Source organism: Dipodomys spectabilis, unplaced genomic scaffold (assembly GCF_019054845.1).
Source record: "Dipodomys spectabilis isolate Male_0828 unplaced genomic scaffold, ASM1905484v1 ptg000095l, whole genome shotgun sequence".
In the NCBI taxonomy this organism is placed as follows: Eukaryota; Metazoa; Chordata; class Mammalia; order Rodentia; family Heteromyidae; genus Dipodomys; species Dipodomys spectabilis.
This window is the reverse complement of record NW_024870772.1, coordinates 33,305,106-33,331,763: the sequence shown is the minus strand read 5'-3', so window position 1 is coordinate 33,331,763 and position 26,658 is coordinate 33,305,106. Positions and strand designations below refer to the sequence as shown.

General features: G+C 39.3%; 1 protein-coding gene across 3 annotated transcripts in view; it reads left to right on the top strand.

Moving 5' to 3' along the window:
- Positions 1-7,734: 7,734 nt before the first annotated feature.
- Positions 7,735-26,658, top strand: part of Katnal1 (katanin catalytic subunit A1 like 1) — a 75,738-nt gene continuing 56,814 nt past the window's right edge. For 2 of the 3 annotated variants that reach the window (XM_042685536.1, XM_042685533.1), the window contains exons 1-3: positions 7,735-7,810; positions 24,376-24,551; positions 26,269-26,429. In XM_042685536.1, coding sequence (XP_042541470.1) covers positions 24,390-24,551; positions 26,269-26,429 — 323 coding nt within the window. In that variant the 5' untranslated portion in view covers positions 7,735-7,810; positions 24,376-24,389. Of the gene's footprint in view, positions 7,811-8,124; positions 8,225-24,375; positions 24,552-26,268; positions 26,430-26,658 lie in introns of those variants that run through there. The other variant, XM_042685534.1, reaches the window with a different exon arrangement.

The window sequence follows — 26,658 nt, the reverse complement described above, 5'->3', positions numbered from 1 at the left end:
CACTCAATGCTGACATTCTACTACTTGATCCATACCTCAACTTCTGACTGTTTTGCTGGTTAATTGAGATAACGGTTTCATGAACTTTTCTTTCTGGTATGGCTTTAAACTTCAATCCTACCTACTCCAGATATGAGCCACCACTACCAGGCTTAAGATTATTTTTTGAAGCCGGGCGCTGGTGGCTCACGCCTGTAATCCTAGCTACTCAGGAGGCTGAGATCTGAGGATCGCGGTTCAAAGCCAGCCCGGGCAGGAAAGACCGTGAGACTCCTATCTCCAATAAACCACCAGAAAACTGGAAGTGGTGCTGTAGCTCAAGTGGTAGAGCGCTCGCCTTGAGCTGAAGAGCTGAGGGACAGCGCCCAGGCCCAGAGTTCAAGCCCCACGACCGACAAAAAAAAAAAAAGATTATTTTTTGATTGGATAAGGGAGAAATTTAGGAGTAAGGTAAACTGCTCTTCATTTCTTTCTCTTGGGGCTTATCTTCTCATATTACTTTCCAGGAATAACAGCTTTGGGGAGTCACAACTACGCTACCACTTTAAAAAAATCTACACCTTGAAAGCCCTGTCCCCTCCCCCACATTTATTCCACTTTGCAGGAGGTCTCTGGTACCCTTCCTGCTCCTTTCATCATAAACCTTTAACTTCATCATACTTGCTGATGAGGAGTAAAGGTGTTGCAGGTCAAAAAGACACTTCTACATGTCTGAGGAGTCAGATTTCACAGGAAGCCTGTGGTTTAGGCCAAACTCTGGTGGACAAATGCAGGCTGCTTGGCAGCAGTCCTTATAGGCTGGGCCAAGCCTGGTCTCCAACAATGTATGGCACCTGCCATCATATAATTGGGCTTCTGCTAATTCATGAGCCTGAAATTTAGAGTAGGTTTACGTGTTACCATGGGCCCCTAGGCACTTACTTAGGATATTGATCTCTTAAGTCCCTAACCCTATTCCTCTCATGTAGGGTTTCTTAAGCCTTTTTGGCTTATAAAACAAGAAATAGTTTTACTTCCCAGAGTCCTTCACCGAGAGAATTTAGTGTAGGGAATTAATTGCACAGATATTGGAGGATGAAAAATGTATGAAGTGACATATATATATGTATATATACATATATTATATATATATAATAACTGCAAGAGACAGTTATGACCTCTAGGGTTGAAAAAAATCCAACAGAGGAAAGAAAGTTGGAATTATCAGAACCCAGAAGCATAGAGGAGTGGTTCCCTAGAACTGGAACTTAGATGATTAAAAAGGCATACTACCTGACTGAACTGATAAGATGGGGCCAAGGGAGAGGGGAGCTGGTGCAGCTGGTTCTGGAAGCACAGCACACAGCTGGAGCAGGAAAAGCTGCTTCTAGGCTGCCAGGTCTCTGGCTGGGGTGAGGCTGACAAGCATAGTAGGCTAACAGCAGGCAACAAGTTGCCCTACTTCAGCCTGTACTCTTCTTCTTGTGCCCCCACTAGCCAGATATCAAGGGAAAATGCAGTTCACCAAGTCTCAGCCTCGCCAACACAAAGCAGAGGAGAGAAAGAGTAAGGCAGGGTTGAGGCTGAAAGATAACAACTCAATAACTGCTATACTTTAAACTGTAAATGTGTACTCTGATTTTTTTTTTTTTTTTTTTGGTCAGTCGTGGGGCCTGAACTCTGGGCCTGGGCGCTATCCCTCAGCTCTTCAGTTCAAGGCTAGTGCTCTACCACTTGAGCCACAGCGCCACATCCGGCTTTTTTCTTATGTGGTGCTGAGGAATCGAACCCAGGGCCTTGAGCATGCAAGGCAAGTGCTCTACCACTGAGCTACCTTCCCAGCCCCTGTACTCTGAATTTGTACCATGTTAATTTCTATTTTACTTTGCCTGGCACTACCTTACTCACCACATTTGGAAACACCAGGAGAATGCTATCACATGGATTTCAGCACCTGCTAGTGGGGGCCATGAGTCAGTGAGGAAAATTATACTCCAGCAGTTCTTCAAGGGTAGTGAACTGAGAATTGGAGTTCAGTGCTCAGTTATTCCTGACTCCTCTTAAAGCAACAGTGACCTGAAGGAACAGCCTTACAAGTGATGTTTTCATTGAATTCATGCATGGCCCACTTTCCAACAGGCTTCAGGGAGACTTAAATTAAGAACTTGCAAATGCTGTGTATACACTAGTGTTCCTTTATTTCTGACTAGGTTTTCCACAGTTTTGGTTACTCTTGGTCGGACAGGATTTGAAAGTATTAAATGGAAAATTTCAGAAACAATGTTTTAAATTATTGATTATAACATGCCACAACAATTTTATTATTAGTTATTGTTCATCACTTTCTATGCTTTTTGTTTTGTTTTTTATTTTTGGTGCTTATCCTAGGGCTTGTACTCAGGGGCTAGGCACTATCCCTGAGCTTTTCACTAGGGGCTAGCACTCTACCATTTGAGCCACAGCTCCACTTTTAGCTTTTTTGGTGCTTAACTGGAGATAAGTGTCTCATAGACTTTCCTGCTAGAGCTGGCTTTGAACAACAATCCTCAGATCTCAGTCTCCTGAGTAGTTAGATTACAGGCATGACTCACTGGTGCCTGCCTACTGTGCTTAATATATCAATCAAACTTTATCATAAGTGCAGATATAAAAATAGTATATAACATTCAGTATTACCCTCTGAGAGCCTTTAATATACTTCCCACAAATAAAAGGGGATTGCTTTAGTTACATTTGTTATAGGTAGTTTTTGGAATAACCACAAATGCACATTAGAAGTAAGGAGAAAAGATAAAAAGCTAACTATTAACAGTAGATGAGTTGCCAGTAGGATTAGTGGTCCAGAAAGTACAGGAAATACTGGGAGGGTAGAGCAAGGTAATTATGATTATAAGCAGGAATGACTAGGAAAGATTCCATGTAAAGGCTTGAATTAATTTTTGCAAAATAAGTAGAATTTAGATGGGAACGACATTTCAGATGAAGATCACAACAGAAGCAATAGAACCAGATAATGAAGCACAAGGCCTATTTTGGTGCAGTAATGGAACTTGGGGAGAAAAACCAATGAGAGAAATCTGAGCATAAACCAGAGTTTTGAGAGGTGAAGAGGTGCAAACTTGGAAATGGAGATATTGAGCTGTAACACTGGGAACTATCCTCTCATTTAAGCAGCTGGGGGCCTAGGAAGGTGGCTCAGTGGTAGAATGCTTGCCTTGCATGCATAAGGACCTGGGTTCGATTCCTTGGCACCACAGAAGCAGAAAAAAACAGAAATGGCACTGTGGTAGAGTTCTAACCTTGAGCTGAAGAGCTGAGGGACAGTGCCCAGGGCCAGGGAGCTCAGGCCCCACAACCAACAACAACAACAACAAAAAAGCATTTCATTTAAGCAGCTGGTAGAAGCGCTAAATAATACCATAAGAATGGGGGGGGGGGAATGGAAGAGAGAACCAAGTTCATGGATCAGTGGTGTCAAATGCTTACAGAAGCCAAGAATACAGGAGAACCTAGGAAAACATCTCATGTTAGACCAGATGCTAAGTCACTTTAACAAGAATGGAGTCTCTCTCTCTCTCTCTTTTTTTTTTTTTTAAGAATGGAGTCTCTTGACTACATAGCTGTGGGAATTGATGTTAATACTTTCAGCTCTGTATTGTTGGGTTTACATAGTGTGTTTATCACTTCAATGGGTCCAAAGTACCTGGTAAAAACAATAAACCAATGTTTCTTATTGGCCTCTTCTCCTTGCCAGCTGTCCACAGCCTGCAAGGAGTTTTAAGGCTCTGCTTCAGTGACTCACGGTCTCCCTTCACATGACTGCCTACCCCCAACTCTCTCAGAGCAGCTGTCTGTTGTCACCCATTCTCAAGTGACTTCTCTGGGATCCTGTCACAAAAAAACAAAAACAAAACAAAACAAAAAAAACCAACCAAGGAGAGTTATGCCCTTGGATCTTGCCTTTGGAGACCTCTTCATGGCTACAGATTGTACTATGACCGTGGCCAGCTGCCTTGCAGAGACCAGGGAAACCTGATGAGGGATGGGTGGATCAGATGAAGCTCAATCCTACTACAAAAACATGTGTTCAGCTGGTACCATTATCAGTATCAGCTTCACTAGGAGTAAAGGGGAACCTATTTATAGGCTCATTATACATGCAGAATTGTGACCAGAGTGACAGGTGACAAGTCCAGGTGTTGCTTCTCTAAGGATGTCATTATGGCTTAATGTTCACACTTTGTTCTGGACTTTATGACTTACATGCTATCATTTCTTCTATACAATATAATCTAAGTTTATACAGACTTTGGTTGCCTTTCTCTTCATAGAAATCAGATTTCAGCTATTATCATCGTCTTCCCCATTTATTCTAAGTAGAATAAACCACTCCCATCGATGAAAGAAAATTATTGTTTTTTTGGTGGTACTGGGGATTGAACTCAGGGCCTTCCTTGAACTTGCCTAGCAAGGACTTGAACAATCCCAGTCTTTTTGCTTTTAGTTTTCAGAGAGGGTCTTGTGTTTTTGTCTGGTTTGACCTTGGACTGTGAGCCTTCTACCTTCACTTCCCAAGTAGCTAGGACCATAGGCATGAACCATCACGCCTAACTTGTATTTAACATCTTTATATTTATTGACAAACTACTGTATGACTGACTCAAATACAGTAGGCTCATCTTATTTGCAAATTTATATTTATGATCTTAATTGTGGTTAAGAAAGAATAAAAGAAAAGCCAGGGGTCGGTGGCTCACACTTGTAATCTTAGCTACTCAGGAGACCGAGATATGAGGATCCTGGTCAAAGCCAACCTGGGCAGTAAAGTCTGTGAGACTCATCTCTAATTAACTATCAAAAAGCCAGCAATGGAGCTATGGCTCAAAGTTTATGAGTAGTAACCCTGAGTACAAAAGCTTAAGGACAGTGTCCAGGCTCTGAGTTCAAGCCCTAGGACCCACACGAAAAACAACAAAAACAAACCAAAAATGATTTAAAAGCATAAAATTTCACAGTCAAAAATCTTAAATTTCTGCCCACTCCCCCACTATGCAGCTTAGTTGATGAGGAGAAACTTTATGTCAGTACCATGTTACAGTTACTTGAGCTTAAATTATATGACAGGTTATCTTTCTTTGCCCTTAATTTTTGTGAAAATCTGCCTCTTTGGAAAGCCCCTTATCAATATAATGAAATGTGCTGAATTTAAGTGATCAAGTGAAAAGTTTAGATTTGTTCAAAGGCTGGCATATTTTTAGTGGAAGATGGTAGCTTTATGGGAAAATGAATAAAAACATCTATCTTGCTGTAGAATATGAAGACATATAATGTGCTAACATTATTTTAATAACTGGCATGAAAATTCTTCTTGGGATGCTTTCTTTGAGCAGGAAAATACTTAGGGGGAAAAGTTTTAAGAATTGTAGATAATCTTAAAGGCATAGATTAGGTGCTAGAAATAACTAAAAATACTGTATAAAAAGTGAAAAGAGGCTGAGCACTGGTGGCTCACGCCTATAATCCTAGTTACTCAGGAGGTTGAGATGGATAGTGGGAGGTGATGGTTTATGCTGAAGGGCTGGGATAAAAATGCCATGAGGGAATGGAAGGGAATGAAGGAGGTAATTCGAGACTTTTTTTTGTCTTTCACATAAAACCTCTCAGCTACTTCAGATCTTTAGAAGAGTGTGTTATGTAAACATCCAAAGAAAAGGGGCTGCTTTTCACATGAAATGCCAGCACCAGGGATGTGAGTTGCAGATAAAATGTTCGGCAAAAGCAAGAACTCAGAGCCAGACGTGACCCTGAGATTGAATGTGCCCCAGGACTGTGCTGTCTTGGAGAGAACCTAGGGCTTTTCCCCAAGAGGTAGATAAGAGACTTGAGCTAATTTCAACAGTCTCTGACAGGGTGACCCTAACCAACAACACAGTGACTTGCTATTTTCAATTTATTATTAGCAAATGACATTATTAGCAAATGACAAGGTCAGTAATTCACTCTCTACTCCGGACCTTTTTCCCTATTAAATATCTAGATGTCACTTCCTAGGCCTTCATAGGCCTAGGAATATCTCTATGGATACTATTAGTGCTTAAATTACAACTAATATATCATGTTCCTTTTGAGGTAAATCACATACAATGTAATGTACAAATCCCCCCCCCCCCCCCCCCCCAATTCCTGGGGCTTAACTCAGGGCATGGGAACTGTCCCTGAGCCTCTCTGTGCTCAAGGTTAGCACTCTACCACTTGACCCACAGCACCACTTCTGGCTTTTTCTGTTTATGTGGTACTAAGGAATCGAATCTAGGGCTTCATGTGTGCAAGGCAAGCACTCTACCACTAAGCCACCTTCCCAACCCATGAATCTTTTTTATTAGTATACAGTACAAACGATTTCATTTTGACATACATGCATACAATGTATCTATACCAAACTCACTTCCTCTATTTCTCTCTCATACTCCAGTCCTTGTTCTATTTTTATATATGTGAATAAAACTATTCTACCATATTCTTCTTCTTTTCTCCGCCCCTCTCTCCCCCCCCCCCCCCATTCTTTGTGCCTACACAGGGCCTGGGTGCTGTCCCTTAGTTTTCTAACTCAAAGTTGGCTTTCTTCCACTTGAGTCTCATGGACTTTCCTGCCGTGGCTGGCTTCTAACAGTGATCCTTAGATTGCAACTTCCTGAGTAAGTAAGATTACTGGTGTGTGCACACCACACTCCGGCTGGTACCCACTCCCTCAACAGAGTCTGTTTTACTTTCCTGTCTTTTTTTTTTTGGGTACAGTTTGTATCAACGGTACCAAAGGGTATTGTCATGGTATTACCTCCTTATGAGGTAAATTTACATACAGCCCACTGTTCAAATCATAACGGTACCTGGCCCCTAAGCTTTGAAATCTGTAGACACTTCTTGAACCTAGACCCTTTTCGAGATGGACCTTTTTGTATCACCGCAGAACACTCTCTCCTCAGCCAGGGCTCTCCCAGCAAGGCCAGCCAAATGGCGTTCTTCCAACTGCTGCCAGGACAAGATCAAAGGGTTAAAATTGGATAGCGATGGTTCTATGTAAGGCTCGCTTGTTCTGTTGTCCGGCTGCATCCGTGTCGAGGCGTTTATGTCTCATAGTTATCTTCATTTTGCAGATCCAAACCTCAGGCACTAGAGCAGAGGAGTAAGGTGAGCAGGTTTAGAAGTCCACGTTCATTAACACCCCCCACCCCCGCTTACACTGTCCCCACGGCCGGGGGGGGGGGGTGACACCCACAAACGACTGCTCCAGACTCAAGCCGGACCAAAGCCACGAGCATGCTCTGACCCCCGAGCCACCCAAGGCCCAGGCATGCTTTCCGGATTCGTTTCCACCCCGCTCCCCAGAGACTGGCGGGAAGGGGAAGGGCTGCAAAGGAAAACACAAGGGCTTGCAGAGGATTCCACGCATCCCACCCCGCATCCCACCCGGCAAGGCCCAGCGAGGGGCGGGGAGCCGCAGCTCCCCGAGCTCGGTGCGCCCGCTCCCGCTCGGTGAGGCCTGGGCTCCTCGGCACGTGCGAAGCACCGCCCAGGCGACCTCGTTCCCCTCCGCGCACGCACGTGCCTCCGCATCTCCGGGCCTCCCCACCCCGCCCAAGCTGACTCAGCAGCGCGCGCACGCGCGCCCAGTTGCCATGGCAACCGCACGCCCCGGCCGCCGCCACCGCCTTTTCACGCACGTCGCGAATTAACGGACTCGCGGCGGAGGCAGCGGCGGCGGTTTGCGCCCCGTCCCCCATCCCACCTGGACCACGTCGCCGAAGGTCCGGCGACCTGTGCGACACTTTAGGTAAAGGAGCTGAGGGATTCGGGGGGGGGGGGGGCGAACCCGAGGGCTGAGAAGTGGGGGTTTTCAAGTTGACAGCCCCGCCCATTCCCTCCTGCCGGGAACGTTCAGGCCCCGGGCGCGACAGAGTTCCGGAGGAGATGCGGGCCGCCGACCGAGGCTGGAAAACGGGAGTGCGGGCTCTGGATCGCGGGGCATCTTGGGAATTGTAGTACGGCGGCTCGTGGCGCTCGCGGCCTTGGCGTGTTGTGACTCGCCTCGATGAACTACGAAGCCCAGCGGCCCCAAGAGCTGATCTGTCAGAGCCTGATAAACTTTGAGCGGCCCGAGAGCGAGCGAATGTCTCTGCCTTTGTCTGGAGGCGGCTCCTGGGTGGTCGTGGAACTGAGCTGTGTGCGCTGGGAGAGGGACCTGGAGGTGAGACACCGCCTCCGCCACTCGGATCGGCCCGCCATACTGCTGCGCTCCCGGCCCCACCCCTCCCGGCCACCGCCCCGCGCGGGTCTGGCCGGGGTGGAGCCGCCGCCCAGCCGCGGGACCTGGGCCTTCCCAGGGTGCCGCCTCTCGGTGCAGAACCGTATGTATGGCACACTTTGGATACGAGACCTAGAAAACAGGCCTTTCTGCTTTCCCCCCGATAGGTTCACTTGTAGGTATATAAACAATGTTCAAGTAGCTCAGAGGTACGGACAGAATTACACCCATCCCTCAGTAATTACTCCAAGGGCAGTAATGCATAAAGGGTGTCCAAGTGTACCAAAGATACTGTGACTAATTGGTGCTATTTGGATGTATATTATATAATACTACATATGACCGTTTTGCATTTTTGCATTTCATCTGTCGAAGTTCAACTTTCCAGCCTGACTACTGCCTACGAACATTCTGATTCTATTTGGAAGACTAACTCAGCTTTAAATAATAACCACTAACTTTTAAAGTACAGATATACACACACACACAGAGTATTAATTATATTCTTTGCCTAATCTAGTGTTTTTCACAATTTAAAAATGTTTTCAAAATTTTGTTTTCCAAAAAGAAATGACATGAAAGATGCCTTAGTCACTAGTGGGATTGGTGATAAGGACACTGACAAGGTGTTTTTTTGGTAACAAGTCTAAATTTTGGTATTTTTGTGGAATAAGTAGGAATACTGTTGGTCATATTGTGAGTTTTATTTTGGTATGTGTATACTTTAAAAAATTAACAAAGACTAAGAGCACTGCAAAATTCTTTTTCTCTCAATTAAAATGCAGCGGGCCTCAGTATATTTTTGTTATTTGTGTATTTAGTGCTGGTACTCGGACTTGAAGACAGAGCCTGGGCGCTGCTTAGCTTTTTCACTCAAGCTTAACACTGTACCACTTGAGCCACAGCTCTGCTTTCTGGTGTTCTCTCTCTCTCTTTCTTTCTCTGTTCCTTCCTTCCTGCCTGCCTGCTTGCCCCCCCTCTCTCTTTCTCTCTCTCCTTTCTTTCTTTCTTCTCTCTTTCTCGCTCTTTCTTTGTTCCTTTTTTCTTCTTTTCTTTTTGCTAGTTAATTGGAGATAAGAATCTCATGGACCTTCCTACCTGTTCTGGCTTCAAACTGGGAGCCTCATATTTCTACCTTGTGAGTATCTAGGGTTACAGGTGTGAGCCACTAACACCCTGCTAGAGTACAGATTTGCAGGAGACACAGTAGCTTTAGTAAGACTATTTGGAAAAAAAAATACACTGTAAGTAGTGTAACAATTTCAAGTATTTTATTCACTCAGTTTGTTGTGAACCTGAACTATTGGCAAACTATTATGTCAGGTAGAGGTCTATGGTGAGAAAGTAGCCCAGGTCCTACATGTGACCACAGTAGTGTGATGTGTGCAAGGAGTTATGTGTGATCCTGCTAGTAGAACAATACTTTTAGTGGAAGTGGATAACCATATATCATAGTCTCTGAGGATAGTACATAGTGTTTTGAATGCAAGCCTTTATTTAGTTCCCCCAATGAAGATGAGGAGTTCTAAGTTCTTGCCAAAAGTCTATTGTGAGGCCTAGTACTGGTGACTCACTGTAATCGTAGCTACTCATGAGGTTGAGATCGGAGGGTTGTGGTTCCAAGCTATTCTAGGCAGGAAAGTCTGTGAGACTCTTACCAAAAATTAGCCACCAAAAAGCCAGAAGTGGAGCTGTGGCTCAAGTGGAAGAGCACTATCCTTGAGCAAAAATGCTCAGAGACAGTGCCCAGATCCTGAGTTCAAGGACTGGTGTGCACGCGCACTCACACACACACATGTAATGTCCTAAACCTAGCTGTGTCAGACTCTTGAGGTAAGTTATGTTCTCCGTCACTGACGCCATTCTTCCAACTGACTAGTGAATTCTGCCTGTCTCTGTCTAAGCTGGGCAGGGGTCATCTTTAGAATGGAATGACTTTTGACTTGTGGGAAGAAAGTTGAAAAGCTTACATTAGAGAGAGGATGAGGAATGGTTACCCTAGACAAATTACACAAGCAAAGGACAGATGTAGGAATGAGTTTTGTATTTGAATAACCTTTGTGGTAGTTTTGAATGATAGAATCTTAGGATAACTTGCAGTGTAGAAGGAAATTAGAATTTAGAATAATTGAATATAGAATTTTTCTTTTCATTTTTGGCTGACATTTGAACTCAGGGCCTCACATTCACTTGGGTTGCTTGATAGCTGGTGCTCAGCCACTTGAGTCTTCAGCCATGCCTCAGCTCTATTCTTTTGTTAGTTATTTTGAAGATGGAGTCTAAACTAAGGACTTTTCTGTCCAAGTTGACTTTGAATCTTGTTCTAGATCTCAGCCTCGGGCATGTTCAAGATAAAACTGACAGTATAAGCTCCCCTTTAAAAAACTATATGTAATATTTTAAAGATATCATGGGGTTTAGTGCATAAGCAGAAATTCTTGTCATGATCATTTCTGAGAAACATTTATAGTGTTAACATCATACATCTAGATTCTTTTATGTTTCCATATCTAAAGTATTTGAGACAGGAGATCAAGTAAGGAAATAAATGAAAAAGCTTTAGTACTGCATAACCTTATATAAGTGAGCCGTGATTAAGTTACATTTTTGTTGCCATTATTCATAGGAGGTCCTTCAGAGTATTGTTCAGTGTAAAGAGATGAGAGGTATGTGATTTTTCAGTTTCCTATTTTGATGGTAAGTACTCAGAAATTAGTTTATTGCTATTAAAACATAAACCAGGCTCCAGCAGCTTACATCTTTAAACTAGCTGTTTAGAAGGCTGAGACACAGATGATCATGGTTCAGAGCCAGTCTAGGCAAAAAAGTCTGTGAGACTCCCATCTCTAAAATAACCAGCAAAAACCATGGCTGAAAAATGTAGCCTATGTGGTAGAACACAGCTGATCACCTTGAGGCCCCAATCCTGGTATCATAAAATAACCCAAACCATGCATTTAGATGTATTAATTTGAAATGTTGTCAAATATTTTCTTAATTGATTATATTTATAATATACATTGCATAAACTAACTTGGATTGGGGCATTGGGAGAAACATTTTAAATATGTGAAATGTAGACCTATTGGTAAATTTCAGTATAGTACAAAATGCTGAAAATAAGCTGGGCACTGGTGGCTCACACCTGTAAATTCTAGCTACTCAAGAGGCTAGATCTGAGGATCATGGTTCAAAGCCAGCCCAGGTAGTCTGTGAGACTCTTATCAGAAAACTGGATGTGGCATTGTGGCTTAAAGTGGTAGAGTACTAGCTTTACCAATGCTTAGGTCCTAAATTCAAGCCCCATGACAAAACAAAACAAAAAGAAAAGAAAAAAAATATCTGAAAATAAATGTGATTTTTTTTTTTTTTTTTGGTAGTGGGCCTTGAACTCTGGGCCTGGGTGCTGTCTATCAGCTCTTCAGCTCAAGGTGAGTGCTCTACCATTTGAGCCACAGTGCCACTTCCGGTTTTCTGGTGGTTTATTGGAGATAAGAGTTTCACAGACTTTCCTGCCTGGGCTGGCTTTGAACCTCGATCCTCAGAACTCAGCTTTCTAAGTAGCTAGGATTACAAGCATGAGCCTCCAGCACCCAGCTTGATTTGTTGTTTTGTTTCCATTGTTTCAGGTAGTATTAAATGGAATCTTTTTCTTAGCTTTACTTATTGGAAGTATAACTGAACTAGACAAACATTACTCACATGAAGTCAATTTGGAAAAGCAATTTTTCTTTTTAAAGAAATATTATCCAGAAAATTCTGTTACATATATATTCTTTATTTTCCAGTGCTGAGCATTAAATATGGGGCCTTTTGCATGTCAATCAGACATTTTGCAACTGACTTACATTTTCAACCATTTTTTCTTTTTGGTGCCAGTCTTGAGACTTGAACTCAAAGCTTGGGCACTGTCCCTAAGCTTTTGTGTTCAAAGGCTAGCTCTCTACCACTTGGGCCACAGTTTCACTTCCCTGGAAAAAACGTTTTCTATAAATGATAATTTCAAGTGTGCTTGGGTTCTATTTGCAGCCTTTTTTTTTCTTTTGCAACTTTCCTAATTGTATGTTTTCAGCCTGGCATGAGATAATTCCAATATGTTGGGAGCAAACATTTGTATTTTTGTGTATATTGTGTTGTGTTGTGGAAAACCAAGTTTTTGCCTATAATCCCAGCTACTCAAGAGGCTACTATGTAGGTTGAGGTTTGACACCAGACCAGGCAGACAAATCTGAGAGACTTATCTTAATTGACCTGCAAAAAACCAGAAGTGGAGACATGGCTCAAGTGGTAGAGTGACAGCCGTGAATGAAAAAGCTGAGTGAGGCCCTGAGGAAAATAGAAAGGTAGGCAAGGAGGATGTACCTGGGGAGATAGGTTGTCACCAGAGCTTTATGTGTTGTTTGGATCTGAGTCAGGGAGGAGTGAAATATGATTATAAGGAGCCAGATGGAGGCACCTTTCCTTCTTGGTCTGGCCATGAACGTGAGCTAAGCTGTTCTTACTCAAGGCATAGAACTCTCCTTGAAGATATATGACTTGGGTCATTCTATATAGGGCAATATTATCAGCAGCAAATATTGCAAAAGATGCTAAATTTATTTAGCATCTTTATTATCATATACATGATAAACTCAAAATAAGATAACTATTAAGTATTAGCAATTAATAAAATATTCTAGGTCTACTTTAGACTTAATCTGACCTTTTAAAATTCCCACAAACTCTTCTAATTTAAGGGAGATTTAAAAAAACTATAAATTTCAAGATTATGGTTAAAAATAGATTATAGCTTCTAGGAACATAATGAAAATTGGGTCAGTTAATTTCTTGTTTATGAAGAAACATTAGTTACTTCACCTCTCTGTATTGATGTTGAATATGTAGCAAAAATAATGCTATATATTTATTGAATGTTTATATATTAGGAATGATGCTAATATCTATCATTTACATATTTAAATATATAAATATATGCTTAAAATTGAAAAATAACCTTGTAATAATATTTTTTTCTTTATATTATAGAGAGAATTGAGGATTAGTGAAATTATTAGGATCACAACTGAAAATTTCTGGTGCCTGAATTAATGCCCAGGTTTTTTTGGGGGTGTGTATTTATATTGCTTTTATAAAACATAAACTCCAGTAGTGAAGTTTAGTGAATAATTCTAGGTTGAAAACCCCTTCTCCTTCACCAGATGAATTCCATTATCTCTGTGTTGCTTTCCAGTGTTTCTTTTAGTTGTCAATATACTTATTTTTCCTTTGTGAATAATACATCATTTTTCTCCGTTGCTTAAAAAATTCTCCTATCTTTAACATTGTCTCTAGATGTGAACTTAATTTGAAAGTGAGAAGTATTGTCTTTTGTGAGTTTTAGAGTATTCCATCCATGACATTATTAAATATTGCTTCTCTCCCACTTTTTTCTTCTGGAATTACTAATGGACTATATTGTCATTACTAGGATTTGAACTAGGGCCTCATAATAGATATGGATCTACTATCTTTATTTCTTAGTCTTGCTAACTTACTCTGGTGTTTTATGTTCCATACTGGGCAATTTCTGTAGCTCTCTCGTGGTTTATTCTCTTTTCATTTATGTCTAGTGTTCTGCCAGTCCAGTGCATTTTATTTCAGTGACTATATAATTTAACATCAGAAATTAATTTAGATGGCTTTAAGTGCACTTACTCATTTTAAATTCCTTGTACATATGTTTTTGCATGTACTTACTTTCGATGTAATCAAATAGATTTTTTTTTTTTTTTTTTTTTGTTTTTTGTCAGTTGTGAGGGCTAAACTCTGGGCCTGGGAGCTGTCCCTCAGCTCTTCAGCTCAAGGCTAGTGCCCTACCACTTGAGCCACAGTACCACTTCTGGCTTTTTTCTGTGGTAATGAGGAATCGAACCCAGGGTCTCATGTATTCAAGGCAAGCACTCTACCACTGAGCCAACTTCCCAGACCCCTCAAATAGATTTTTAAGTACTTAAGATAATATCAAAATTCTGATATGTGTTGTTTCATGTGACTCCCTCATGGTGGATTATCTTTATTGGATCTTGAAATTTTAGGTGTAATCTCAGTAGAATTATTGTGTCTTGCTGGGCACTGGTGGCTCACGCCTATAAATCCTAGCTACTCAGGGGACTGAGATCTGAGGATCATGGTTCAAAGCCAGCCCTGCAGGAAAGTCCATGAGACTCTTATCTCCAATAAACTACCAGAAAACCGGAAGTGGTGCTGTGGCTTAAGTGGTAGACCGCTAGCCTTGAGCTGAAGAGCTGAGGGACAACACTCAGGCCCAGAGTTCTAAGTCCCACAACTGGGGGAAAAAATATTATGTCTTGTACTTTCGTGTTTATTTCTGCAAAGTGCCTCATGGTGAAATGAGTACATAAGCACATTTTATTTACATCCCTTTTCAACAATAAAAAAGCAACAAATTGTGGGCACTGGTGGCTCATGCCTGTAATCATAGCTACTAAGGAGGATGAGATCTGAGGATTGAAGTTTAAAGCCAGCTCAGGCAGAAAGGTCCTTAGACTCTTATTTCCAGTTAACCACCAGAAAACCGGAAGTGACCCTGTGGCTCAAGGGGAAGAGCACTAGCCTTGAGCAGGGACAGCTCTCAGGCACAGAGTTCAAGACCCATGACTGACAAAAAGAAAAGGGCAACAAATAACCAGAAAGACATTAAATGAAAAAACCAAACGCCAGAGTATGCAGAAAGTTATAGTGAGAAGTAAGGGTTGGGGATAAACTGAGAAATGTCAAAAGGGAGCTGACTAGGGTATTCTTTACCTCCCTTATGGAAGTACTTATGCATTTTATACATTTCCCAAAACTCATCAGCTTGTATATTAAAAATGAATTTATTAATTCATTTGTATGAAATTATACCTCAACAAAGGATATTGTTGGGGTCAAAAGGTAGAATAACAATTACTGTACAGATAAGTATTTACTAAGAGAGGACATAGGGGACTCATCGAAAGAGCTGGGTATGTTCTCTGCTTTGATGTGGATACTACTTGAGGATTGTGTCAGGGAGTTTTTCTGTTACTGTGACAAAGTACCTTAGATAACTTAAAAAAAGGAAAGATTTATTTTGACTCACAGTCTTGAAAGGATCAGTTCACGACTGATTAGCTCATTGCTTTGGGCTTGTGGCAGCATAGTACATTATGGCAAGAATGCCCAGTGAGGAAGCCCATTTACTCACTTCTAGGAATGGAGGGGTGAAGAGACTGCTATCTCACAGATCCTTTCAAAGGCATGCCCCAGTGACCTTTGATGTTTTTCATAAAATTTCCTAAAATTTAGAAGACATTAATTTGTACTTTCTTTTGTGTGTTCTGGTTCTGGGCACTATGCATTAGCTCAAAGTTAGTGCTTTACCACTTGAGCCACAGCTCTACTTCTAGCTTTTTGGTGGTTAATTGAGGATAAAAATCTTATGGACTTCCCTGCCTGCGCTGACTTTGAGCCATTATCCTCAGGTTTCAGCCTCCTGAGTAGGTAGGATTACAGGTATGAACCACTGGCCTGGCTTTAGAATTTCCTTTTATTGGGAAAGGTTGTCTTTCCCTTATTGAATTGCTTCAGCAGCTTTATTGCAAGTCAGTTGGCTGTATGTATGTAGGTGTATTTCTGAACTCTAAAGGTGTTCCATTGGTATGTATGTGATATGTCATTCCCATACTGTCTTAATTACTGTAACTTTATGGTAAAATTTGAAATTAGATAGTGTAAGTCCTCCTGCTTTACTCTTCTTTCTCAAAAGTAATCTACTTTGTGTTTTTATGTTGCCATATAAATTTTAGAATCAACTTGTCAGATTTTACAAAAAAGGCTTCTAGGATTTTGATAGAATTACATTGGGTCTGTGGCTCACTTTAACAAGAATTGATATCTTACTCAATTCAGTGTTTCAATTAAAAAAATCATGCGTACATGTGTATCTGTTAACTTTGGGTAACTGCTTTTTCTTAGTATTTGGTAGTTTTAAGGTTACAGATCATGCACCTATTCCTGAGTGTGTAACACTTTGAATAATTTTAGTATTGTGAATTTAATTCATAGTTGATTTTTGTATATTAATATTGTATCCTGCGGCCTTCACAATTCATTTATTAGTTTGAGAGCTATAGGTAGAAACCATCATGTTAGTGGTAGAATTCACTAGCCAATAAAAACATTTCTACTTCTTTTCTAATCTGTATATCTTTTATTTTTGTGTTTCCTGTTTCACTGATTAGTGTTTAGTTCTGATATTGAGTCAAAGAGGTGAGAATATATATCCTGGCTTTGTGCTTGATTTTGGGGGAATGGCATTCACTCTTTCACAATACATACAATGCTAGGCAGCTTAGTTCATAGATGTGCTTTTTTGGGTGGGGGTAATGTGTGTTTGTGTGTTGGTTCTGGGGCTTTAACTCGGTGCTGTCTGTGAGTTTTTTTGCTCAAGACTAGCGTTCTACCACACGAGCCACAGGTCCACTTCCAGCTTTTTGGTGATTAATTGCAGATTAATTTGAGATAAGTGTCTAATGTGCTTTAGTGCCCATGCTGGCTTTTAACAGTGATTCTCAGATCTCAGCCTCTTGAGTAGTTAGGATTTAATGAGGTGTGAGCCGCTGGTGCCTGGCTCTATAGGCTTTTAACTAGGTTGAAGACAGTCTCTCGTATTCTGACCTTGCTAAGTTCTTAACCTAATTTGTGTTGAACTTTGTCAAATGCTTTTTATGCATCTGTTGAGATGATTGCCTGATATATATTTTCTTAATCTAAGGGTTGCCAAAAGGAACCCACATAGTTCAGCTAGAAGAAAGTTTATTGAGAGAGAACAAACTGTGGTCCTTACAACATGGAGGTGTGCAGGGCGAGAGAATTTAGGGCAGGAGGAGAAAGATTATATAAGGGAAGGCGTGGTATGGGGTGGAGAGGGATATGGCTACAGTGGATGCAGAGGTGACCTCAGATGATGGGGAAATCAGAGCCTTGAGAGATCTCCCACTACCCCTAGGCATGCCAGTTGCCTGGTTATAGGTGCTGGGTGGGGACTTCTAGGGTACATGGGAAGAAAACCAAGGGAAGGGGCCATTTCTCCTTGGTGGACCTAATGCTTAATATATTGCTTGATTTAAATATAAACCATCTTGAATTTTTATTTTACTAACACCAATTAGTTGTACAGAGGGAGTTTCATTTTAGCATTTCTGTTTATATATATAAATATATATATGTTTATTTATTTATTTATTTATTTTTGTCAGTCATGGGCCTGAACTCTGGGCCTGGGTGCTGTCCCTCAGCTCTTCAGCTCAAGGCTAATGCTCTACCACTTGAGCCACAGCGCCACTTCCAGCTTTTTTCTTTTTCTGCTTATGTGGTGCTGAGGAATCAAACCCAGGGCCTCATGCATGCAAGGCAAGCACTCTACCACTGAGCCACCTTCCCAGCCCCTATTTATTTATTTTTTTATCTTGATCCTAATCCATCATTATTCTCTTCCTTCTCCACCATTTTGAATTGTTTCCATAAACCTGGGCCTTAATGCATTATGCTTTTTATGTATTGCTGACTCATCTAAAATGTAAAGAGTTTCATGTCTGTGTTCATGAAGTATATTGGTTTGCAGCTTCCTTATAATGTCTTTGGTTTTGGCCTTCCAATGCAAGTTGAATGTATTTCTGCCTTTTCCTTTCTTTTCTTTAATTTTCTTTTCTTTTCTTTTCTTTTTTGTCAGTTGTGGGCTTGAACTCTGGGCTTGGGCACTATCCCTCAGCTTTTCAGCTCAAGGCGAGTGCTCTACCATTTGAGCCACAGCACCACTTCTGGTTTTTTAGTGGTTTATTGGAGATAAGAGTCTCCCAGAGTTTCCTGCCCGGGCTGGCTTTGAACCTTGACCCTCAGATTTGAGCCTCCCGAGTAGTTAGGATTACAGGCATGAGCCTGTAATGGTGCCCGGCTTTCTTTTTAATAGCACTTGCCAAATTCTTATATATTTATTTTTTATATATGTATATTTTATTTTATTTTTGTCAATTTTTTTTATTGTGAAAATACCTTACAGAGGGGTTACGATTACATGAGCAAGGTAATGAGTACATTTCTTACCAAGCATTGTTGCCTCCTCCTTTGTTTCCCCTTCCCATCCCTTCCCATTCCCCGCCCCTCTTATTTTCTAAGACAGTTTCTTAAGAATTTATTTCTTTCAAATACTAAGTTCTTGGTAGAATTCACTAGCCAAATCATTTGGGCCTAGAATACTTTGGGAATATATGTGCATGTGAGTTTCAAATTACAAGTTCAATTTCATTGATTGATGCATGGCTTGTCAGATTCTCATTTCTTTTCCAATAAGTTTCGTGTGTTGTGTCCATTTCATTAAGCCCTCTTATGTTTTATGATGTCTCTAAGATTGGTAGTGCTAGACTTCCTTAATTTCTGAATTCGATAGTTTTTTTTTTTTCTCCCCTTTCCTGGCCATACTTACTAGAGGTTTACTCATTTTATTGAACTGCCTTGAGAATCTTACTTTTGGATACATTGAAAATTTTTGTGTCTTTCTGTTGTTTATTTCATTGATATTTTTAAAATTATATTTTTCCAGGCTGGGAAGTTGGCTCAGTAATAGAGTGCTTGCCTTACATGCATGAGGCCCTGGGTTCAATTCCTCAGCATTACATAAGCAGAAAAAGCCATAAGTGGTGCTGTGGCTCAAGTGGTAGGGAGTTAGCCTTGAGCTGAAGAGTTGAGGTACAGTGCCCAGGCCCAGAGTTCAGGCTCCACTACTGTCAAAAATATGTATATACATACACATATTTTTCCATTCATACATTAGGTGTCAGTGACTGCAACCCAGGGGCCAAGTTCAGCATGCTGTTCTTTAATGATCCATGAACTAGCAATGATTTTAACAGTTTTAAAATGATGAAAAGAATATGACATATGAATATTAAAGGAAATTCAGACTTCAGTATTGACAAATGAAGTTGCATTGGAATAGTTGTTTGGATATTGCCCATGCCCACTTTATGCTGGCATAGTAGAGTTAAGTAGCAGTGTCCAAAACTCATGGCCTTCTCATGGCACTTCTCACGAGCAGTGCCAGGCACCGCTGCCTGGTACAGCAAGCGATGTCTCAAATGCTGCTTTACACTGTACATTTTGCTTTATTTCAGGGCAGTACCTGTCATGTCAAAACAGGAAAGATGGAAAGGTACATTTAGAATACTGTACTTTTAAAGTCCACTTGGGTGTGGGTTATTATATTAGATAAGAAACCATTGACCTTGTCATCGTATAAAAATAGCTAATGTCTATAATTGTAGCTACTCAGGAAGCTGAGATCTGAGGATCATGATTTGAAGCCAGCCTGGGAAGGAAAGTCCATGAGATTCTTATCTATAATTAACTACCAAAAAGCTGGGAGGGACTGGAGCTTGGGAGTGGAGCCTTGAACAAAGAAGCCCAGGGACAGTGCTCAAGCCTGGGCTCTATCAGCATACACTGACATTACAACTAGGCACTGCATCACAGGATTCTTAAATCATAAGAAAAAAATAATGGTTAGAAAAATTAGAAAACTTAAAAAGAAGTATAATCTAGTAGAATGTTTCCTCACCCACAAAATTAAAAAAAACAAAAATGACCTTGCTCCCAGTGTAAATTTCTGAATGGTTCATTTGTTAGCCAAGCAAGGAAGTCATTTACTTCTAGTGAGTTAACTAAATCATGGATTGTAGCAGGCATAGAACTATGTCTGGAGAAAATAAACTTGTTTAGAGCTATTAGCCTGTTGGCATGAACAGTTGCTGGAAAAGTTGAGAACATTATTAATCAATTAAGAAAGAAAGTAAGTAATTTTGAATGGGTTTCCTTGGCTTTTGATGAGTTGGCAGACATTAGAAATACTGCTCAGTTGTTTATTTAAAAAGTCAGTGCTTGGTTTGAAGTTATTGAAGAATTAGTCTCAATGGCCAGTTTGTCTGGAACAGCTATAGACAATATTTTCCAGAAAACACTAATGGAGGAGAGTGGTGGAAGAGGGGTCATTGAACAGGATACATTGACTTATGGAATTGAATCCTCTTTGTAAAACTACATCATCAACATAATCATGATCATCATAATAAAACAACCTACTAATTCCATACCAACTGGAGTGATTAGAAACTGTGAAGATTGGTCAGAACTGGTTATAAAATTGGTTATAAAATTTTCATGAACAGAAATAAGCTCAGATGGACACATTTAGAATGCTGCAGAAATGTAAATTACTGAAAGTCTGTGGTTTCATTGTGTTATTTCTTAGAATATTTGTAGAATATTTGCATCTCTTAAGTGATAAGCAACCACTAATGTCAGAATTTGCTCTTATGGAATCAACCATTATCAGTTCCTCAAAGTTTTTTGTGTGTGTACGTATGTATGTATGTGTGTGCTGGTGTGAGGCTTGAACTCAGAGCCTCATGCTCTTGCTTAGCTCCTTTGCTCAAAGCTTAAAGGCGCACTACTACCTAAGCCATACCTCCACTTCTGGCTTTTTGCTGATTAGTTGAGATGAGTCTCTCAGATTTGTCTGTGCAGGCTTGCTTTGAACCGTGATCTTCAGCCGCCTGAGTAGCTAGGATTACAGGTGTGAGACACTGGTACCCAGTCAGTTCCTTGAATTTTTGTCAGAAATTGAAATGCAATATCCTCACTTGCTTTAAGCACACAGCAATTTTATGGTTTAGTAGTGGGAAGGCTTTACAGCAAATTTTTGAGTTTAGATTAAAATTTTTCTGAGCAAGAGGAATTGCTTCAAGTCATTATTATTGAATATTGAATAGATGTAGCCTTAATTTTGCTGCAGATTTGATGTTTATTAATGAATTTAACTTAAAATTGCAACACCAATCCCTATATCAAAACTGATACGTTAGTAGTTATTAAAGTTATTTTAGTGCCAACTGTTTCACATTTCCTATCAATCTGTTTTATGTAACTTTTCGTATACTCAAAAGTTAAAATAGGCGAGCTCTCTATTCCCACTCTGAGTTGCCATCCATGTATTTTCTGAGCTCAGTGTAGTTTCAGCAACATTTTTTCATACTTGTATGCAAATGCAGAGGAAATTTCCATATTTCAAAATAGGTTTAGTTGTGCAGTTGAAGTACTTCCATCCAACCTTTAATTGGATGTGATTAACCTGCAATGTAATAGCATGCTAAAAGGATAACATTAAGAGAAGAATGAATGTTTTATCTTCCCAACAGTGAATATGCTGAAGGAAATGCTGGTGATTTCATACCTGTTTGAGGCAGTACTTTACTGGTATTTTTTTGAAAAAAGACATTATAAAGATGAATTTTATAAAACCTGTATTAAAGATCAGCACTGATAAAATATGGACATTTGTGACTAATTTTGCTAGTGGGAACCCTAACTAAATCCTAACTACAATATTAGCTTGAAAAGATTTTTTTTTTCTGTGCCTGTTCTGGGGCTTGAACTCAGGTCCTGGGCTTAGTCTCTGTGCTTGTTTTGCTTGTTTTGCTTGAGGGTAGTAAACTCTCCCAGTTGAGCCACAGCTTCACTTCAAGCTTTTGGGTAGTTTATTGTAAACTTTTTGTTGTTGTTGTTGTCAGTTGTGGGGCTTGAACTCTGGGTCTGGGCACTGTCCCTTAGCTTTTCAGCTCAAGTCTAGCGTTCTACCTCTTGAGCCACAGCGCCACTTCCATTGGATAGTTTATTGGAGTTGAGTCTCCACCTTCTGCATAATTAAACTTTGTTTTGCAGGGAATGGGGAGAAGGTCCAGACTTTCCTGCCCTAGTTGGCTTCCAACCATGATTCTACTATCTCAGTTTCCTGACTAGCTGGGATTATGGGTGTGTGTCTGGCTTTGAACGAAAGTTTATAATTAGGAGGTATGTCATAGGAAGGTGATTACTACTATAATATTAAAAATTTCATCAATAAAAATTGCAGATTTTTTCCCTAACTCTGGAAGTACTTATATGATACCCTTTATTTTGCTTATTAGTCATCAAAACTTTAAATATTTATTGTCTGGCATTTTGCAGAAAGAGTTCATTGACCTGTTGGTACATCAGAATATTTTTATCCTGTGTGGTTGAATACTTGGGCTTCTTAGCAGAATTGAGGCTAACTAATTTTTCTACAGTGACTTTAGAAGAAAATAACTTATGACACAGCTTTGTTTCTACTGAATGTGTTCATTGTAGCTTAGTCATCATAATAAAACCTTGTGTGTTAGCAGATAGAGAAGAAAAACAAGTTAAAGGAAGGAAGCTTTATTTGGTTCACACTTTAAGAGGTTTCTGTGTAGTACAGGCTGCCTCCAGGATTTGGGGCCTGTGGTCAGGTGGTCCACACAGAAGTACACAGCAAAGCAGAGCTGTTTAGCTCATAGCAGCCAGGAAACAGAAGGCTGGAATGCCTGCTCTGGTGGATTTTCTCCCTTTTCTCCATTGCTTCCATTTTAGGTGCCCAGCCTATGGGATGGTGCCACTTACACTCAGGGCAAGGCTTTCTGCCTTACTTCATCCTATCTGGAAACCCTTTCATAGAAACATCCAGCAGTATTTACTAACCTCCTTTGCACATCTCTAGTCAGGTTGATGGTAGTCACCATCATTCCCTATTTATTTTGTGTTAATGTTATCCACTTGAAAAAGAAGCTTTTTATGATTGTCCTGTATCCTGTGGATATATTTACTGAAATACTGAAATTTCTTATTGTGTAAAAGTAGTATACTTTCAAGGAACTTGTCCTTGAAATAAGGGATAACTAATATGCTAAATCACAAAAGGAAGCAACATTATTTCTGAGAATGTGCTTGAAATGCTTAGAATTAGTTGTGGTTAATTTTCAGGAAAACTTTTTGAGCCCAAGACTCTGTGTGTGTTTGTGTGTGTGTGTATGTGTGTGTGTACACACACTCAGAGTCAGGAAGAATTAGACTACTTAAACCAAATTTAATTCCCTCAGGAAGGCACAGAGAAATATTTGTATTTTATCCACTAATTGTATTTATTACTATTCTAGGAATTAAGAGTAGGGTAGTTTAGATTCTCAGGATATCATCATCTGTATCTCTGGACTTCTTATGCTTCGTAGTCATGGGAGGACAGTATCTTTGCATAGCAGTCTTAAGTGATCTTTGAAGATTTTTGGGAAGTTGTAGTAAAGTCAGAATTATTGGGCTAGGGGACTTCGATAGAAACCAGGTTCATAATCTACCATCATATAGAAAAGAAAAATTGATGATAGTTATTGGTACAACCCCAAAACTATAGAGGACAGGATTATAGAAGATGTAAGTTAAGAGGTGCAGAAGGGTTTACATAGTTTTAACTCAAAGATTTTTGCATAGACTTAAGTTGTAGGTCAATTCGACACATATAGATACCACATGGATAGCCCTAGACTACTGTTCAGTATATGTCCTTAAATTTGGTTTTCCACTGACATCAGAAACATTCATGTTTATTGATATTCACAAACTTATCTCAATTTATCAAGAGTAAATTAAATAAAGCAAAGCAGTCTTCAAACAATACCTTAATATTGCCACTTGTGGTAATTATAAATGAACGAGAACATTCACGTCCAATATACGTAGCTATAATGGAATTGGTAGTCTAGCACTGTGTTATCTCCTTCTGTGTTACCCTTTTGGATATTCTTTTTTAAATCTTCCTTGTATTTCCAAAATTGCAAATGTTCTGCAACATTATAAGATGGTTTTAGATAACCTTGAGAAGTAGAAGGTAACTATTTTGACTTTAAAAGTGGTTTCGAACAGCTATTTTAAAGTATGGTAATGTTTTGAAGTTAGTGCTAAAACTTTTTTTTTTTGGTCATGGGGCCTCAACTCTGGGCCTCAGCTGTCCCTCAGCTCTTCAGCTGAAGGCTTGCGTTGTACCACTTGAGCCACTTCCAGATTTTTCTGCTTATGTGGTGATGAGGAATTGAACCTAGGGCCTCATGCATGCAAGGCAAGCTCTCTACCACTGAGCCACCTTCCCAGCCTCAGTGCTAAAACTTTTAAAAAGTCATAATATTTTTATTGTGTAGGTCTCTGAAAGAAGATGAATTTGGCTGAGATTTGTGACAATGCAAAGAAAGGAAGAGAATATGCACTTCTTGGAAATTATGACTCATCAATGGTATATTACCAGGGAGTGATACAGCAGATTCAGAGACATTGCCAGTCGGTCAGAGACCCTGCTATCAAAGGCAAATGGCATCAGGTAAGATCACATTAAAGTAGTCAATTATGAGCACCGCACTGATCTGTTATGCTTGAGAGATTAGAATTGGAATATACTGAACATATTTCAAATATAGCTATGAATAATATCCTGATGTGTAATCTGGCTAATATTTTACTTATTTTGATCATATATTTCATGAGGTATATCTTAAATATTTTTAATTGTGATTGAATCTATTTTTATTATTTAAAATGTTTTATAATCAGTTATTTAATTATATCTGACAATGAAGTTTTGAAATAAGGTCTTTCTACTTGTCCTTTCATTTTTTTTCATGTAATTTTTACCCATTTCATAAAACTTTTCCTTGAAAGCCTCCTTCCAAATACAAATGAGTCAGTAATCTAATAAAAACGTTAATACATTTTGTCTTTTGACTGTACAACTTGATTATATAATGGTACAGTTAATAAAAATTTGAATTATATTTTCCCCAGTTAAAACTTAAAATCCTTTAAAATTAAAAGTACAAAGTAAAAAATTTCTTTGAAGTTTCCATTTTATGTGCTAATGCCTTTCAAGTATTTCTCCTTATTTTTCCATTACTAAGTTTCAAGGATAAATTTGGCTTATTTTCCGACTTAAACATTACCAAATTATGTTGGCTGAGAATACCATATTTGCTTCAACTAAGACTGAAACTCTTAGTTTCCCCATTCTTTGTATTTCTCATAGGTGGGGTAGTTTGTGTATGTTCAATAGTAACCATTTCTATTTCTATTTCTTTCATTTGAGTCTTGAAGTTTTGTTTAATTGAAAGTAGTAGCAGTTGAATTTTTCTTTGGTTTTGTAGTTTTTCATATTTTTTCAATAGATTGTTCAAGTTAAATACAAGGGAAATTTTCTTCTGTTCTGCTTTCTTGTTAAAAATAGATTTTTAAATTGAATTTATGTAATTTTTAATTTATCTGTTTACTTTTGAAATTAGAGTGAGCTTAGAACTTGAAGCACAAATAATTTCCACATAGTAGATACTTAGTTAAGTTTTTTTTTCTTTCATGTTATTTTTTTTTTTTATTGTGAGGATACCATACAGAGGAGTTACAATTACATGAGCAAGATAAACGAGTACATTTCTTATTAGCATTGTTGCCTCCTCTTTGTTTCCCCTTCCCACCCCTTAGTTAAGTTTTTATAGTATAAATCTTGATGTAAACTCAAAATAAACCTTACCCAAGATTGAAAAAACTTAAGGTTCCTCTGGTGAAGGAGAATTTAAATAAAAATAGAGTTTACCACACAGTATTGTAGTGCTCAGGCTTAGACCTCCATGATAAGCATTTTATGTTTAGGCGTTTCTGGTGACAATTTTGGCTATTTTTTTTGAATCTGTAAGTTTTTAATAAATATTTAGCATAATAAATATTAGATTTCTAAGAGTGGTTAACTTACTGCTGACTGAGTTGCTTGTTTTAAATTGTATTATTGATCATCATATTCTTCGATGTGATGTTTAGAAATAGAATTCCATTTTGAAAGACATAACGATTTCTATAATGAAAAAGCATACAATTGTCTTTTTTAAACCATTTTTGCCCTTCTGTGTATATTGGATTAGTTTATTTTGTATTTTTTAATATGTTTTAATAACTCATTTAGCATACTTTGAATAACATTAAGAAAACTTAAAACAACGTATTTGCACTTGTGTAAATGTTAAACTGTTTCCAGCGTAAAAGCTATTTGTCTTAAGGTCCGGCAGGAATTACTGGAAGAGTATGAACAAGTCAAAAGTATTGTCAGCACTTTGGAAAGTTTTAAAATTGAGAAGCCACCAGATTTCCCTGTGTCATGTCAAGATGAACCATTTAGAGATCCTGTGGTCTGGCCACCTCCTGTTCCTGCAGAACACAGGTAAAGAAGGCTTTCTTTCCTCCTAAGGAACTTCTAGATAATTGATATTCAAAGTGAGGCTTTATTTGAATGAAGTATAAAAAAGCATTTTGGAGGGATTACACATTTAATGTCTATAAATAATTTTCACACATTACAAGCTTACAGAGTTTATATTTGATAAAAAGCAGAAGTAAATCATTCTTCATATGTTTTGTTTTTAGAATGCTTTACAATAATAATAATAATT